Raw genomic sequence first — 18,403 nt, 5'->3', positions numbered from 1 at the left:
GCTTAGCTGATCATTAATTACGATTCGTGTTTTCATTTTTTTTTTTAAAAAAAATAGGAGTAAGGTGAGATTATGTTCATTAGTCCAGGTTTTTCTTCCTTTTATATTTTCCAGAGTTTATTAGCTTTGACATGTCAAATCAGACAGAACACTGATGGATCAAGAACTGGAATCAAAATTCTAATTTAATAAAAAGTTTTTTTTTAAATGTTTATAGTACGTGAAAGAAAACTAATATGATTTCAAGAAGTGTTTTCAAACGTTATTTATATTGTTTTTCAAAGTATATTTTATATAAAAATATATTTTATATATATTTTTAAAATTTATTCTTAACGTCAGCTATAAAAACAATAAAAAAAACTAAAAAAATTAATTTAAAATAAAAAAGTATTCAAATTTTAACAAAAATAAAAATTCAATCTCAATTTTATATGAATTTTTAGTGTTTCTTTGTAATATCAACAAAAACACTATAGATTTATGTTTTTTTTCTTTTTTTCCTTAATTATTTTCATTTTAGTTATTAATTATATTTTTAATTTCATCACTTTAAAATATATTGATTGATGAGTTTCATTACTTATTTTGTGCTATTTCTTTTAGATTTTTGCTGTCTATAAAAAATTCTGTTCTTTGTTTTTTAAAAAAAGTTATTGTTGGTGAAAAAAACATACATATATATATTTGTCCTTTCTTGTTTGATTGGGATACTTCTCAACCAAAATCCCATCGATGATCAGGCCGAGGCTGGAGCAAGCGCGCCATGTCAAGGTAATGTCTGGTGCCAATACGTAGTCGTAGTAACAACATATTCAATGTACTAGTAGCATAATCAAAAGCGTCACAGTGTAATATCTTTGCAGGACGAGGGAAAAAACAATATCTTTGCAGGACTGAACATTCGCTTACGTGTCCTCCTCCTGGCACGTTGTTGCGTTGGGTCGCCTGAAGGTGACATTGTGCCCGGAGACATTGAGATAACTTCAACGCTGTGCTGTCTGTCTTCTAACCAGTAAGATAGAATACATGGATCTTTCAATTCACAGCTGATGCTTTTTCAAAAAAGTTGTTAGCCATATCTACTTACATCATATCACGCATAATTACTTGCATAAAAAAATTAACGGGTTGCCAATTTTCGGGAAATGATCTCTCTTGTTTGGAAGAGCAGTTAAGATTGAGGTTTTTTGTTCTTCTAACGAGGATTAATACAAGTTATGGGAAAATGACACGCGTTAAAAAATTATTAAAAAAATAATATGGTTTTATGCATTGAAAATTATGGTTTTTTTAAAAAAAATTAACATGGAAGTACAAAATTCTACCTAAAATTTTATAAAGAAACAATGACTTTAGAGAGAAACTAAAGTGGAATGAGATAGAAAGATAGGAGAAAGAAAGAGAAAGAAATTAAAGGTAATTTTTCTTTGTAACATAGCTTCAGAATTTCAGTGATCTGTGCAGGAAAAAATAAATAATATGCAATCTAGTTGATAAAATCAATCACTTACCGCATTTCTTTTCCAAAAAAGAAAATGTGAACTAAAACTCCTGCCATAAATAAAAGGGGCAAAGCGAGGAGGGCAGCTGCATTTTCTCACGTTTTTTTTTTTAATGAATGTGATTTTATTTTGTTCAGAGTTAAATTATCCAATAAAGGATTTAAATATGAGAAATCCGGCCTTCTTATTTATGCAAAAATACCACAAAGTAACATGTTAATTTATCAACTATGTAAATATTTTTGTTGCTCTTTTGTTCTGTAAAAAAATAATTTCAATTCAATAACTTAAACCTTAAACTATTAGATGATATTTTAGAATATAATTTATATTATTTTTTAATATATCCTCTTAAATTAAAAAATTTTAATTTTAAAATTTACACAAATCCATATTACTTTATTTTTAAATTTTAAAACTCCTATTCCAATAACAGTGTAACTTTTTAAAATTCTCTATAGACATTTTGTTATTTAATGATAAATAAACCCTTCATAAAATGAAAAAAAAAACGAAATAAAGGTTAGTAAAGTAGCACGGAGGAAAAATCATAAATGGGATATTTATTGGAGCACCCAAGGCGCCCTATTGACAACAACCAAACAAATATAATTTAAAAAGAAATAACAAGATAAAATAAAATGTTCAAACAAGGAGCACGCAGAAGGGAAGCAGAACCTGCAGAGGGGCGTGTATAGTAGGGCCTCTGTGAATTTGTTTCCGTTTCCACTGGTGAGTTATGATGACGATGATGGGAGATGGCAGAGACAGGGAATGATGGAATTTCCTGCTCAAAAGGAATGATTTAAAAGAGAAAGATCAGAACGAGAAAGAATTGACATTTCACATAAATACAAAGAGTTATTTGAGATTCAAACATAGCAAAATAAATACATAAATAAAATATTACTGTGTAATAAATCTTTAGAAATATAGTGTACGTAGTACAATCTTACATAACATTTGTCGAGTGCAATTGTCACGTGCTGGGCGACTATTTTAAATTATAAAACTGTTGGAGACTAATTCAATGAAGAGAAAAGATAAAGAGAGAGAAAAAAGAAAATAAAAAAAAATATCTTGAATACACACAGAAACTTAGACGGTAACACCATTAATATTATTGAAAAGATATTGACAAGATAAATCTAATAATAACAAAAAAGATCACAAACAGCGATAGAAATTGGCTTTATGAACTGCCGAATGATAAGTGAGTCTTAATATTTTTGAACGACTCAAGTAACCTATTTAGTTCATTGTTTGTGATTTTTTTATGTTATTAGATTTGTCTTGTTGAGATCTTTTAAATAGTATTGATGATGTTGACAAAGAGCTTCAGTGTTCCCATGATATTAGTTTAGTTTATTTTTAATTTTATATCTCTCTTGTCTTTTCACAAATTATAAGGAGAGAGAAGAGAGACGAAAACAAAGAAAAAAAGATATAGAAGTCACAACTAGATTCTTCGATGACAACACTGCTATTATTGAAAAAATATCAACAATAAAAATCAAATGAAACTAGAAAAGATCACAAACAATGATAGAAGAGGGTCATATAAGTCCGTTTAAAAATATTAGGGCTCACTTGTCTTTATGTCTCTCGTATGACCTGCTCTGATCACCGATGATAATCTTTTTTGATATTATTAAATTTATCTCGTTGAATTTTTTTAATAGTAATAGTGGTGTTATAATGAATTTTAGTGTGTCTTAAATATTTTTATCTTTTCTTTTCTTTTTCTATTTTTTTATTGCATCTTATGTTCATAAATTTTACATTTTAAGAGTCTCTCTCATGACATTTGACACTCACAAATGGTAGATTTTACATGTGACTATGTAAACTGTGTTAATTTTTTTTAATAATTTTTATACTATGTTATTTTATTAATTATTTTACTGTTTGTTTTTGTAGTGCAAAAACATTTTTGAATTTCCTTTTCGTTTTAATGTTTTTTAGATTTTTTTAATGTGTTGATATTTAAATTAAATTTTAAAATTTTAAAATAATATTATTTTAATATATTTTTTTAAAAAAAAACTTTAAAAATAAAGGTGCTCCAAGTATAAATACAAAACGCATATTTATTGGCAGCAAAAAAGCGATGTCACACAAGTATCTTTTTATTTATTTATTTCTATTTTTATCTAACATTTTGCCAAGGTGAATAAATAGATCAGACTTTAGAGGTCTCGAGAACGAGGGCTAACATCGAGGCCGCCGGGTACGTTTTGGCTTGTGCGGCAGAGAAAATTTTACAACCTCGCTTTGCCTCGAAAAATGTGTAAAAAATAATTTTGAGAGAAGAGAAGGATTTTGCAAAATCTGCTTTGATCCCAACGAACGTTAAGTATTTGTTGGCTGCTCTCTATTTTTTTTTCGTTCTCTTTTGGCTGCCAAGAGAGAGTATTCCACATGAGATAGAGAGAGAATCTGGAGAATTTATTTTTTCATGGTTAAATGAAGGAATTTATACTAGCCAGTACTATACACTAGCAAGTAGGGTTTTGTTTTTTCATTTACAGTGTTGTTGTTTTTTATGAGAAGTCTCGTCAAATCGCCGAGCTAAGAGAGCACAAGTGACGTAGACTACGTGTTTTTGTGTGTGTTTCTCTGTGTTTCTGTTGCAATTCCTTCCTTCAGCCAGCTAGCTACATCATCATTAAACTTGGATGCAAGAGATTCCAACGATTTACTTGATATTTCGAAGAAACTCTTTTCAGATGATATATATAATCTTCTGCACCAAAATAGCTGACGAATGGCAAATTTATTGTGGTGTTATTCCTGACATAACGGTGTTATTTTCTCTTATCATTGCCGGAGCCTTTTCCATTACATATAAAGCTTTTCTTTCTTTCTTTCTTAAATTGTTATATGTATTTTACAAGTGTATGCACGCACCAGACATTATAAAAAAGGATTTTTTTTATAATTCAGGGTATCCGAATTAACTTACACGCACCACAACTAATTTTTAAATCCGTGGGGTGACATGCATGTACAAAAAAGATCAAACCCAGATGCAGAAAAAGAAAACAAGTCCCTTCCATCGCTAGACCACAACCTCAAGTGCGTGTCTTACAAAAAAAAAATTTTAAATTTTAAGAGGTGCAATTTAATTGATTAGATTTTAAATTTGCTTCTTTTTAAAAATTACAAGTTAAGGTTCTATAAATCTCAGGACCACTAAAATTTTATATGGTCATTAATTTTAGAATATATAAAATTAGTTAAAATAAATATAAAATAATAAAAACATTTATTTTAATAATAAATTTTTTTTTTGTCTTGTTCATATTTAAATTTGCTTTCCACCACTTTCTAGGACAAGTATGTGCTGTCTTGTGAGGCAAAACCTATCAAATCGCTTTCTCATACTATATTTTATTCTTTTGGACTTTTTAATATATATTTTTTTCATGAAAACAAATATTTATTTATAAAAATAAAATAAAATAAAATAATTTAATTGAAAATAATAATAAAAAGTTACATCTATTAATTTATAGAACTGGTAGAATATTTAAATTTACAATCTAAAATAGAAAAAATAAAATAATAATTTTATCCATAAAATTAATCAAATATATTAATACATAAAGTCATTTACTGATCAAATCTTGTTCTTGGTAGAGTAGACATTAATGGTCTCGTAGACGATATACCTGTGTAAAACAGCTAGCTTGTAACTGCCAGCGGTCTCTTTTGATATAATTAAATATACAAACTCTCACGATAAATGAGATTCGTGAGGCATCGATCGAGTATGTGGGCATCTGACGTAATATTTTTGAAGTGCATAACAAGTATATAGTAATCTCTGACGAAGCTTCAGAACTACTGTGCTAATGGAATACTAATTCAACATAATAGTTAAACTTATAAAGAATTTGAACGATCCAGGTATGCAGCTGAATCAATCATTAATTAGTACGAACTAGTAATATTTGACGTGGGTTGTTTGATTTTTATAGCATGTCTCCAATTGCCTAAAGATAATCGCATGGCTTGATGTAAAGACCTGGCTTTAGGATGCGATATTCGAAGGCACCGCATGCAATGGATATTTGAATAATGACTTTGAAAAACGAAACAATTAGGTCAGATTGGGTATTTGGTGGCTGCTCGACAGGTCAACAAGCTTGATCCCCATTTAACCCTTTCAAACCATGTTAGGGATGAAGGTGTGGCAAATGTGGATTTCCTGAGTCAAAAGAAGACATGGATGTAAGAAAATTGGCGTAGATTCGAACCGTTGCATTGCCACCTCTAAAGCTAGAGGACCGAACTTCATTCAAGACTTGCATCGTTCCTAAAAGAGATCAGAGATTTAGTCCCACTTTAGAACTTCTCGCACATATTGTTTAGATTTTCTTGACCAAAATGTACTCTTACATTTTTTTTGAAAATTAATAATGATTTTTAACTTAGTTTACACGTATCTCAACTAATTTTATAAATATTAAAGTTAATAATTATATAAGCTTTTATTAACTCTAAAAGAATTTAAATTCATGATGATTATAGAGTAAATTTAAATTCCCATTAATTTAGGTATCTCAGGCATTGACTTGTAACGTGTCTGTGTTTCTCGTCTGTATCCGTAGTCATTTTAGAATAGGGTTCAATTAATCTCCCTTTCGTTTCATTTTTTAATTCTATCTAACCCTTTTTTTGTTTAGCAATGGGCAATCCTTTCTTTATCCTACCCACATGGCCTATCCTGCATGATATGACCTGCTACACAAATAAAGTTTGACATTCACTTGCGAAGCGAAGTTTGTCAAAAAGATGGTCATCTAAAGCACCTCGACTAACATTTTCCACATCTTTATCTCGGCTCAAGGTCACCTACAGCAACTCCTATTATGATAGACCCTGAAAGAGACATTAGAATTGAGACATAATGCAGGTTTTTCTAACCCCTTTTAGCCAATTTCTTTCTCTCTACTTTTAACTATAGTCTTCGTGTTTAGTTACATGCATTTAACCACAATTGTATGTAACCAGCTAATTTGCCCGAACAGGAACTAAAACAAGTCCCCAATAAATATAGTATGATGATAAAAGATTTAAGATCTGCACAGCACATCTCGAGTTTGAGTCAGGACATATATTTTTTATAAGAGCCTGGGATAATTGGAGTTTTACTCGCTCATTTAAATCTACAAAGTACGCTTTCCAGGGATGGAGTTTCCTCAAATCTAAGAAAAAAAAAAGGAACTAAAACAAAAGTGTTGATCCACCCCATACTTAATATCTCTATATCTCCGTTTTGATCAAAATGCAATCCGTCCAAGATTTGAGATAATAGCATCTTTATGTGAGAGTAGCATTCAGTGTTCACTTGTATTGTTCTTAATTTTTTCATGCAAGCAATAGAACATGAGACCTGGCATCTTTGGAATGTGATATAAGCCTCGCCTTTTCTATTATCGGGACGTTTGCGAGTGATAAGATGAAATATTGGAGAGAGAGAGAATTGCATCCAGCTATTTTGACTGAGGTATTAAGTACATCAATAATTGTATTAATTTCTCTCATATAAATGCGAACCCTATTGTAAAAATCATTTATAGATCAGCCCACATTTATACGAGAAAACGAAGTATAATTTCTGGTCTGACGAATATTTTTATATATATGTATTTTGATTAATAGAGTTTTAAAAAATATTAATGTGAAAAGAAGCTAACAATCCTTTAATATTTTACCTGGATATAAAAACTATGCATGGAAAGCTACTACGAACAGCAGATCCAGGAATGAGGAATGAAACCTTTTGGTTATATCAAAATTGAAATTATTCATTCTCATGATCTAGGGGAATGAACAATGATTGAAGGAAGGTTCCCACCATCTTGACTTTACAACTTCGTGTCAATGAATTAGGTAAAAAGTTTGAATAATTGAGTTTCTTTTCTTGATTGAAGAGCTTCCGGTACAGGTAAGCTGTTCACATTTTATCAAACCTTGTTGCTGTTACTTCTATTCTAGAGTATCTTTAATCACATTCCTGGATCAAACGAGGATCCACGATCTTTTACAAATGACAGCTTACATAAAAAGCAATTAAAGGAGTGTTTTCGTTTTCGCTTTCGCTTTCTTTTTCTCTACTTTTTTGCTTTTTTTTTTGTTTTCAAAATCAGGTTATGTTTGCAAGTTGTAAATTAAGAGAAATTAAGTTTTTTTTTTATATAAAAAAATTAGAACCTATCCCTTATATTTGTCCGATACATTTAAGAAATGAATTTTCTCAGATACTAATTTTAAAATTCAAATTAAGAAAGTAAAAAAAAGAAAACCATCTCGCTAATTAAAACAACATCTGGGATTACTAGAAAAGGGGAGTCCTGGACTTGTATTGCGATGCTCATTGTCTATGCATGTTTATTTAACTTTAGCATGCTATACATGCCTTGTTGAAATTTTGAAATGACCTAGAAGTAACCTTTGGAAACTTAATTATGATACACGAAAATGATAATATGATAGAACTTTGCCTTTCTCGCAAAGTCGTAATGCAGTGCTGCCGTACGTGGCTGCATTAATTTTCAAAGACTTGCAAAAAGGGTAGTTTTTGACTATGAATTCTAGCTAGTTTTGTCATCACCCTGTCATATGTTTATGTGCGGCCAAAAAATACTTTTGATCAAAGCTGAGGTGTTTGAAAAAACAAAAAAAAAACATAAAGGAGCATGTGCAGGGTCACCCCTTTGTTTTTCTTGGCTGAAATGCAAGCTACAGGCGTCTAGGCAGGTTGGCAGATGAATATCAAACCATCAATCACCCTTCTAGTCTGTGAAATCGGCATTTGGCACCCCAATATCCATCTTCTTTTGTTTGTGAGGAGAGAAGCCATGACCAGAGCCAAGGAACTGACGAAGTACTCTTGACCTCTTCTGTGTTTTTCTTTACTCTCGTTATTTGAATATTATACGTACATGAGCGGATGCCAAAACAAAAAGGTGTAGTGTTTCAAGCGATATTTCTTAAAAAATTTAAACAGTTCTCTACTTATTTTTTAAAATCGTTTTAATATATTAATATAAAAAAATAACTATCATCGACTCCGAGCATATCCCAGGATGCTCCTCATGGATTCTTCGAGCAAATTTATTAGTAAAAAATATATCATTAATATTCGACGTAGCATGAAAATGCAACTTCAAATTGGCGCAGGGAATATGTGATGATCGAAGAAGCAGGACCCACCATTGCTTGACTTTTGAATCTTGATAATTGAAGAGAGGAATTAGTAGTTGAATATGATTGCCTTCATTTCTCATCGATTGGCTCGAACCTCTGGTCCAGCCATATAAAAAACACGATGCCCTGCCTGACCTGGCAAGAATATCGCAACATTCCCTAGCTTACACGTGCTGCAGTTGCTCTTTATATATATATATATATATATATATATATATATTCTACACACTTTTGATTGAATTCTTCTAGAAAAACACGATCCAAAAGAAAAATCAAAATCAACGTGTTAGGTATTCTCTACCTCATTCTCACCAAGATTATATATACACTTGTTTAACATTCTCTCGAGGTTTCTACTTCTTTCCATGTTAACGTAAGAAATCTTACAGGTGTCGTGTCCCTTACTCCTAAGCCATTTCTTGATGGCTACTACAAATTATTTACTCCAGGAGTGTTCGTTCTTTTATTCAGCTCTCTTTTTTTAACTGTTTTTATCAGAAAAAAATATATCAGATAAGTGTTTTTAAATGTTTTTTAATGTACTAATTTTAAAAATAAAAAAAATAGACCATTCTTATGTTTTTTTAAAAAAAAAAACTATTAGACTTTGTCTAATGCAACATATATTAGTCGAGTTTATTTTTTAGGAGTCATCAAGCACTTGCACTGTTAATTTCAACCCATAAAATTAAAAAAAGAAGAAGAAAACTTTGACTATCATTAAAAAAGATGGTCGTGACTCTCCATAATTGGCACGCACTGTATTTCACTTTTTAGTAATGACAAATTAAAGCAGAAGATCAGGAAAACTGAGAGCGTCTTTACTGCAAGCAATGCTTTACCATTTTTGTTAACACTAATGTCATAATCACTTTCATTCCCACATGGGTCGAAAGCCGACTTTGCGCGAGGGTGAGAAGAGAGAGAGAAGAAGAAACAAGAAGATGATGCCCTTGTTTTCAAACTTGGAATCCAGAAGAAGTTGGTGTCCTTGCTAGTGCTTTTAATATATTATGTCAAGATTACCAACTCAGGCTAATCTTAACTAGGGCAACAGCATTTGGGTGCAAATCACGTGGAAATAGTCTCTAGGTCTGTATTTGTGTTACAATATTATACTATAATCACGTTTCAAAAGGTTTGAATAATTGGACGGATTCTTCATTCCATGCATCTTGTCTAATATATCAAAAAACGACATGAATTGCGGCATCGGGATATGTTTCACACTTTTATCACAGCTTCTAGGTGAAGGGCCATGCTACAAGTATAGAACTTCAAACACATCCAATAGGGACCTTTTTCCGGGAAAAAGAAGGAATGAAAGACAAGAATTTGATACTTTTGTTTTCACACACCGGGAGATCCAAGCCTGCAGGGCTACACAGCACTATTCTGAATAACCCGATCTCACCTTCGAAAAATAAATTTCAAAGATGTCACTATGAATTCCTTTTTTATATAATTTTTCTGTTTGTTTACAGTAACTTATTAGAGCTATATAATTGATTTAGAATAATGCCATGGCTTCGACAGCATGTTTTAATCTTTCAGTATTCTGCATGCCCTCTTAGCCCAAGCAAGTCTGCTCTTGGGAGTCTAACAGGCCTTCTCCATTGCTCAAACTGTGAGCTGTAGAACCTCGTGGGCCTGGTTATAGCTACTTGCATACCGCGAGATCAGTGTATACGAAATAATAAGATGGGGAGCTTGCATTTCCATTCTTGAAAGTTGCAAGCTGAACTGTACAGACATCGAACAATTTATTGAAATCTCAGCTGGGCTTCATAGTTTTCCTACAAGAATGATGAATGGTCCACAGCAAAGAAGAAAACGAAACTGAGTCCTTTGAAGCATCAACTTCCAACGATCGGAATGTAAATTTACCAATCAACTCAACGGTAATTGGGACGGCGCTCTGCAGAATCAAGCATTTATAAGGTTATGTTATATTTCCACCTATTTGTACAAGAGCATGCAATCGCTTCCCAAACTCCCAAGAAAGATAATGGGGGTGACCAAGAATTTTTCGATTACATTCTTTCACACGCCTGTGATGCAGAGAACCAGAAAGATGAACGCAACTTGATTTAATAGTGCCCTATAAAATGAGGGAAGAAGAAGAAAATCAACAAATTTGGAAATCCAATCTCATATCTTATGTAAAACTCAATTTTGTACTAATGAAGAGTAGCCATGGCACATGCGATGTCCACACAACAACGCTAATGTCCCAAGCATCATCCATAAAATTCAATTTTGCCAAATTCAAATCCAGTAAAAGATGTGAAATCATAAAATGTCAGTGCTAGTTAGGAACTTATTCCATGAACAAGTTTGCAGAACCCAAAATATTCGAAAATTATTGAGTGTTTAACATTTGTCTCCAGATTGACAGTTCCCAATAAAATAACTTCCCGCCAACAGCAGCCAGAAACACCAAACGACCCATATCTCAGTAATTTGAAAGCTTCCTGTCACCAGTGTCAATGGGCAGAACATGCAGAGCAGAGTAAGAACCACAAACCAAAACACAAAATAAAAGAGTAGAAAGTAAACGGTAACCGCATAGAGGAAAACTAGATGTATAAAAAATACCGAGTAGATCAACATTCAAATTGTCAGCTGTCTACAAAAGATAAGAGTAGATGAATATTTGCTATTCTTTCATCTTAAAAACACAACCAAACCGTCAACAGCAATCAAGAAAAATCAAGCCATGTGTGGATCAATCCCCATTAACGCCCATGTACACATCTTTCCACTGCAAGTGTTCTAAGAAGGTATAAAACCAAACACAATATGTAATACAAAAACTTGACTTGTATGAAGTACGAATATATCTCACCTGCACTATTGGCAAATATCATGACCTTCTTTGCTAGCAATTACAACAAGTACATCAATATCTAAATCAATTAGAAAGACTACGTGTCAATACATAATCACATGTGGCAGGTCCTCCCTTTAAAGACTGGTTGAATTATGGATTTGCTTGAAGTTGATGGTTTAATAATTTAAATACTTTTACTATCACATTTAAAGCTAAATATGCATGGCTGCACCTCTTGCTGGTATGCATGTTGTCATGGTCTTTCATGCACCATCCAAGGGCAACAGTTTAGCCTCTTACACAATAAAACAATCAGAAAAGACGGAACTCATGGAGAAATGATTCGCAGAGGATATTGCTCTTGAATATTCTCAGAGTTGATAAGAGCTATTCTCAAAGTGGATGTGAGCTGAAATGAGAAACGGAAAAGATTTTGTAAGGGACATGTGTCTGCACTGAGCATTACTGTAAGTGACTCCTGAAGGAAATTTCAAAGGCTTTCTGTCAATGTTTATCCTACTTCTCAATTGCAAAACCAAAAAGACTAAAGATAATCAAAATTAACCCCCTCTTTTTTTCCCATGCGAGAGGAGTTTGTTTATATTACATTAGATTAGTTGTATAGGTAGCTCAGTAACTAGAGTCAGAGGTAGGTAGCAATTTAAAGTAAGATACAGGCTCTGATTCCAAAAATAAATCACAGTTACCAATTCAATTAGTGATTTCTTGCAAGAAAAAAACAAATCATTAGAATTGATTGCAAATTTAACTGAAACTAGAAATTCCTAATAGAGAAATTTTGGAGACTTTAAAATCATCTGACTGTCATCTCACATGATTACAACTGCCAAAATGTTCCCTGAAGAAAAATGAGAAGTGATCACCAATCAGTTCCACATGACGAAGGGATTTCCTCAATTACACACAAAGTAAAATGATTGCCTTCCATATACATTCTGCATTTCAAAATTTGAGCATTTGGACTTAGAATAGGCTGAATGGCATTATTAGGATGGACTAGTCGATCCATCTTGATACGAGTACCCCAATCTATCAAAATATGAACTAGGGTCTGGGACCCTTTCAAATTTCCCCTTCGTGTTCTGCATATGCTACACAACCCATGTTTGAACCTCAACTTTGCAGAAGCAACATTCACCACTTCACAACCAATCAAATCCCTAGAATAATACATGAGGTCATAGAAAAATTCAATAGAACTACAAGCTACTCACAAGAAACTAAGCACTTGAATGAAACTATACCGACACTTAACTATAATGTTTTGAGAGAAAGGTCACAGGAATTGGGGAAAACATCCACAATACTTTGAGAAATATACGCTTTAAGAAAAAAATATTCTTGGTTTGAAAATTGAACAATCTCATGCATATTGAACTAGCAGATCTACTTGAGTTACCTTAACATATCACATCACCAACTAAGGTCCGGGCATCCTTCCACAATTCATGTTAATACTCGTCACTCCACAACCAAACAAACCTAAAAACCCATTCCAAACTAAACATTAGTCCTAGACTCCTAGTTCACTAAATTGTTCTAATCTCTTTGTGTTAATGGAGACTTTAGATAACACACAGACAAATAAAAAAAACAAATAATCTAGCAGCACTGAAGAGAGGAAAACAAAAGATGCCTCCTACAAAACTGTTCTGAAACTTCATCAAGAAAACATTACTTTAAGCTCAAAACCATCAATTACTGACTGACAGGACCATAACCTAAGTCATATAATCAAAACCCAAATTTCCAAATTCAATAACTCACTGAAAAAATCACAATTCATCAGTAACCTGTAGAAATTGATAATCAGAAAACCAAACAATAGGAAGGCAAGCCCCTGAATCACAATCAAACAAAAAATCATCCAAATTTTGCCCTAATAATCTGCAAAGCTTTACCGCAACATAAACCACATTAGATAATCAACGCCAAAACTTATTAAACCACTTAAACAAAACCACCCAAAGTTCTCTAAAAAGCCCAACAAAACCCACAAACCAAATCCAACAAAAAGCAATCAAGACTCCAATTTTATGAAAAACCCACTTACCAGAACACTGAAAGAAACAGAGGCTAAGCATTTGCAGTCTTGGGGATGAGAGGGATGGTTCCTTGCTTGTGTGATTGTTTGAGTTTGGCCTCAGCTTCACGGATCTTCTGCATCTGAAGCATTCTCTCCATGACAAGCTCATACTCACACTTCTCATAAACATGGCGCTCGTTCTCACACTTCCATGGAAGAAAGAACTCAGCATGCCTGCACTTGTTGAGTGGGATCAGCAAATGGGCGCATTGGTCTCTGTATGGAATTGGGACCCTTGCCTCAACCATTTCTTCCTGTGTTGCTATCATTGGCTTTGATGATCCTGGCACTTCCATCTCTTTCTCTCCGATTGATTGATTGATTGATTATGGGATTCTGTTCTCCTCTCCTTTTTTGTTTCGATTCAGTTCGGGGCTTGGCTTGGCTCAGCCTAATGTAATGTTCGTTCTTTCTCAGACTTCAGTCCTGACGTTCTGGAGCCTTAGCAACCGGAGGATAGTGGCATGGGCTTCTTGATTGTGGACTTGTGGCTTCGGTTAATTTCCATTGGGCTATTTTGGCCTTCTCTTTTCTGCTTTTCAATTTTGGAGTCTTTCTTTTTCTATAAATAAAAGTTGGAATTATAATTACAATACCCTTGCAAATTGCAAGTTTCTATTTTAATATTTCCGAAGAAGAAATAACTTGCAAACCTTAAAATAAAAATATTTCAATTCTTGTGAAATTCTAATAATTTATAATACTACACTAAATTTCCATTCCCAGTTTCAAATGTTATAATCACAAAATAGATATACATAAAAAATCTTTAAATGTATAAAAATAGTGTCATATATTATAATATTATCTCCATTTAATGTATTTACTACTTTGATCTGGATTGAAATTCCTGTTTTTTAGATGGCTATGCTTTTCGACCTATCTATGAAATTTTCCAGGCATTGTTAATTTGATTTAGTCTATACAAATTTGCAGAAATTAATAGAAAAATATTTGAAATAGATAATGCAAGCTACTTAATTGTTTTAATTTGATTTAGATTTATATTCCAAGCTATCTACCTATGAATACATCAAAAAGTATACTGGAAAAATTCAGGATCAAGATCCAATCACTTTAGGTTTCTAGCTTTTCTTTGCTGTTTCTTTCATCATTCTGAAGTCATCCAATTAACACATCTGGCACTGCCTGGAAGTATGGCCAAACTCCAATGACCAGCCATGCACAGTTTGCCTTCATCAAGTAAGCATTTACTTGAAATCTCTTAGACCAACATGAAACTGGAAACTTTGATATCTTTTGCAACAGGAGGAGGAAGTGAGAACTCGAAATAGCATTTTTGGTGAATTATGGGCTAGCTGGATTTGAATCAGGAAGGCATATCATAACGAATTTAATCTCAGTCAATTGGCTGTAATTGATAGATTGACATCAAGCCTGTCCTGTACTATCCATTCACAATTTGCAGAAACATGTGCGAGAATTAAAAGTACAAGTTTTAAGCCTCGCAGCAGAGGCAACTGCCAACTGCATGTCATCAAACAATGAAACAGTCGACAGATGGACTTGAAGGGGATCACACTTCAAATTTACAAGTTCACGTTCCAGCTCCAAATAGTCCTGAAACATGGTTTAGCATATATAGTCCAAAACGAATATACAAGTACTGTGTTATACGATATAGTGATCATAAAATTCAGATTTGATGAATTTAATTATCTATATTTCACCACAAACAAAAACAAGAGAAACCTCGATATTGTTTCAGCTTTCAGCCCTCCCCCAAATTCTAGTTAAGCTATTAAATACGATTCTGATCCTTTCACATGAAACTAACAGCAACCAGCACGGAGTAAATACTGCATGTTAAGATCCAAACCTCAAGCAAAAAATCGATTTACACACCATCTGTACTGCTGCTTACTAGCAGCAACTTCTTGGTCAAAATCGGATCAGATAATTTATCTTGGGAAAATAACCGTACAAGTAAGAAACTGCAAATCCCAGCGTAATTCTTCCGACATGGTTTTTATTGAGAAACTATATTCAATGAGCAAGAACTTTTGTGCCAATAATTAATGATTCATTATTTTCAGAGTACATAGTCAATGACTGGTTCGGGAATCCTTCTTCCCTTGATCTATTAAGCTGAAGTCCAAGTACAGGTAGCAATCTTAGGATGTTAATTACATGAATCAGCCAACGAACTGTAACTCAATCTTCATTAGTATCTTTCTCGTGCCGAGAGATCTCGAGTTCAAACCTTACTTTTGTAAAAAAAAGAAAAAATTAGGACCTGGATTATGCTGACAAGTAATAATGAGATGGTATAAAAGGAACTGTGGCCAACTTAATAGTAGATTTACATTATTGAGGATCGTCACTTTTTACCCGGCGCACAAGTTTTAGGATACATTCACTTCAAGCAACCCAACTAACCATTTATCCTCCATCAGATTTTGGGTCAAACAGAGAGAGTGTTTCAAAGGTAGAGAGACATAAAGCTTTGTGGATCACCTCAACCTTCTTATTCAACGGTTGAGATCATTTCTAGGGAGTTCAAGATAAGATTAAGATTTGTTCTCAAGTCATTGTAAGTAATCACGAGATAGTTGGGGTTTAGACCCAACGAGGCATGGCAGAAACCATCCTGATCTAGTAACATTTTACGAATTGGTTATGTACTACAGACCTTTGCGTACTAACACAAAATGTTGTACTGCATACCTCTTGTACTAACAGATCGTACATGTTTAGTACAAGGAGAAGGCCTAGAAATATGTTCCAGCCTTCAGGTGACGCTGATCAAGATGTAGCTTTTTTCTGTCTAAAATCCAAGCAAGAAATACCAGGGTAGCATCCCATTGATTGGCTGGCTTGACGCGGAGCTTATCGAATATTTCCATTTTTATCCCTCGAATATTGATCGAATATGTATGAAATATGATGGTTAAATGTTTCATTCACATTCGGTCAACGTTCGAGTGATAAACAGAAATAATTGGATCTTTACCAGCTGCAGAAATGGCTACGGAGTCCTTTTATAGTAGAGGTGGCTTTCCCTGCAACGAAGTGAAAATTGAGGGGATGGAGCATTAAAGAAACATGGAAACGTCTCCCTCGTGCTGGATTTTGGATAGTGGATGGCAGGTCGAATCTGCTACCAGCATGCTAACGCTCAAGCTTCACAAGCAAGCAGTGACGCTGGTATGCCAATAACAGAATATTTTCATTAAAGTGTTAAAAAAGGGGAATCTGCCATTGAGAAAAGTCAAACAAAAACTACTAATCATCTTGCACGACATTAATATACATGATGCTCATCATGTCTGATAAGTCATAATATGCTCTTTTAGGTCTTCTACAGATGCTCGAAACAAGATCCCAGTGGTGCCACAAATCCATCACTCCCCGAATCCTGATTAACAAAATTTTATCACAATTCAATATCTCCACTTTTTTTTGGCAGATACCGTATATTTCCTCAATCAAAATAAACAGCTGTTGAAGGTGAGAAAAAGCTGGATGGCCAAGGCACGATTTGAATGCTGAAGCCTTCTATGAGGATCCGATCTATTCAGGAAGTTAGGAGCTGGATTTCTCTGATTGCTGATGAGCCCAGAAAACTAATACATGCGGTCATAGACAGCAGCATCAAGGCTAATAATGATGCGTGCCACCGTCACTGCTATCACATCATTGAGGAATCAAAATATAAAACCAACTGTGAGAGAACCAAGGGAGATACATTCGTTCAAGGTTGCTACATAATTTGGAGAGGTGGCAATAGGCCGGAATGCAGCATTGAACAGCATCAACCTCGCTGTTCAGTTAAAAACTGTCAAAGCATGCAGGCATCACAAAAATGGCCACAGAAGTGGTTGGTTTTATGAGCAGCAAAGCTGGTGGTATCACATCCGAGAAAAAAATAACAAAAAGACATCCATAAGAAGAATATATCACTAGAAGTTCACTCCTTTTTCCATCAGGGTTATAGAGCTTCATTTAATAACACTTGTTTAGGGAAGAAAAAAAGAGTTTTCATCCAATAATGACCTTTAAAAAGTAACATAAAATAATATTTTTTTTATTTTTTAAAATTTAATTTTAATATCATCATATCAATTCAATCCAAAAACACTACAGAAATAATGGAACTGGATTTTGCATGTAATTGAACTGGATTTTTAAAATCATCAACAAGGTTACCAAAATAATTCTCATCTGTACCTTGAGAAATTCTGTTATTGTTTTGTTCTGGTGGATACCTTAAAGAAGGTTGAAGCAGTTAAACTGAGGATTGAAGAGAATAGTTTTTGCAGTTGCCCGTATTCCGTTTTCCGCAATAGAGTTAATAGATAAATCATTATTATACATTTAATATACTAAAACGAAACCTTTTTAAATGTAGAAATAATTTTTTATATATTTTTTAATATTTTATTAAATTTTTTTTTTCAAATACTTGTCATATTCATTATTTTATATTTGGCATGTTTAATATCTTTTTTTAATGTTTTTTTTTCTTTATACTTTTTTTTTTTTAAAAAAAATATTTTTTATTTTTTACATTTAATATTTTTCACTTTATACTTGGTCTATTTTTACGATTTTTTTGTTATTATCTTCGTTCTTTTGTGATTTGTTTTTTAAAATTTTTTTCTTTGCATTTTTTTTGAAAAATTACTATACAAAACTAAAATTAAGTAGTGTTTCATTGTAACAATTGTAACATTATTCTATTTCTTTTCTATATTAAAAATTAATTTGAAATATTAC

At 33.0% G+C, this 18,403-nt stretch overlaps 1 protein-coding gene and 1 long non-coding RNA gene across 8 annotated transcripts; one reads left to right on the top strand and one right to left on the bottom strand.

The window, feature by feature from the left end:
* Window positions 1-10,162: 10,162 nt before the first annotated feature.
* On the bottom strand, window positions 10,163-14,101 carry LOC133697624 (NADH dehydrogenase [ubiquinone] 1 beta subcomplex subunit 7-like). Of its 7 annotated transcripts, none has more exons than XR_009842901.1 (3): window positions 13,631-14,101; window positions 12,977-13,059; window positions 12,310-12,415 (listed from the first exon to the last, which is right to left on the bottom strand). XR_009842901.1 is itself a non-coding variant. In XM_062120313.1 (2 exons), exon 1 carries the CDS (start codon window positions 13,957-13,959, stop codon window positions 13,654-13,656), a length of 306 nt encoding a protein of 101 aa, XP_061976297.1. In that variant the 5' UTR covers window positions 13,960-14,101; the 3' UTR covers window positions 10,163-10,641; window positions 13,631-13,653. The 7 variants fall into 7 exon arrangements, 5 of the variants coding, with proteins under 5 accessions (XP_061976297.1, XP_061976294.1, XP_061976298.1 ...); XR_009842900.1 differs by lacking the exon at window positions 12,310-12,415 and adding an exon at window positions 12,448-12,737; XM_062120313.1 differs by lacking the exons at window positions 12,310-12,415; window positions 12,977-13,059 and adding an exon at window positions 10,163-10,641.
* A 2,332-nt stretch (window positions 14,102-16,433) lies between these two features.
* On the top strand, window positions 16,434-17,729 carry LOC133697732 (uncharacterized). The gene is made up of 2 exons (XR_009842921.1): window positions 16,434-16,831; window positions 17,094-17,729. It is a non-coding gene; the product is annotated as an uncharacterized LOC133697732 (long non-coding RNA).
* The last annotated feature ends 674 nt before the right edge of the window (window positions 17,730-18,403 follow it).

The sequence above is a fragment of the Populus nigra genome, chromosome 6 (assembly GCF_951802175.1).
Source record: "Populus nigra chromosome 6, ddPopNigr1.1, whole genome shotgun sequence".
In the NCBI taxonomy this organism is placed as follows: Eukaryota; Viridiplantae; Streptophyta; class Magnoliopsida; order Malpighiales; family Salicaceae; genus Populus; species Populus nigra.
This window is presented reverse-complemented; position numbering and strand designations above follow the sequence as displayed.

Excerpts from the sequence above, each read along its gene's own strand:
- LOC133697624 (XM_062120313.1), bottom strand. The coding sequence starts at position 13,959 with ATGGAAGTGCCAGGATCATCAAAGCCAATGATAGCAACACAGGAAGAA.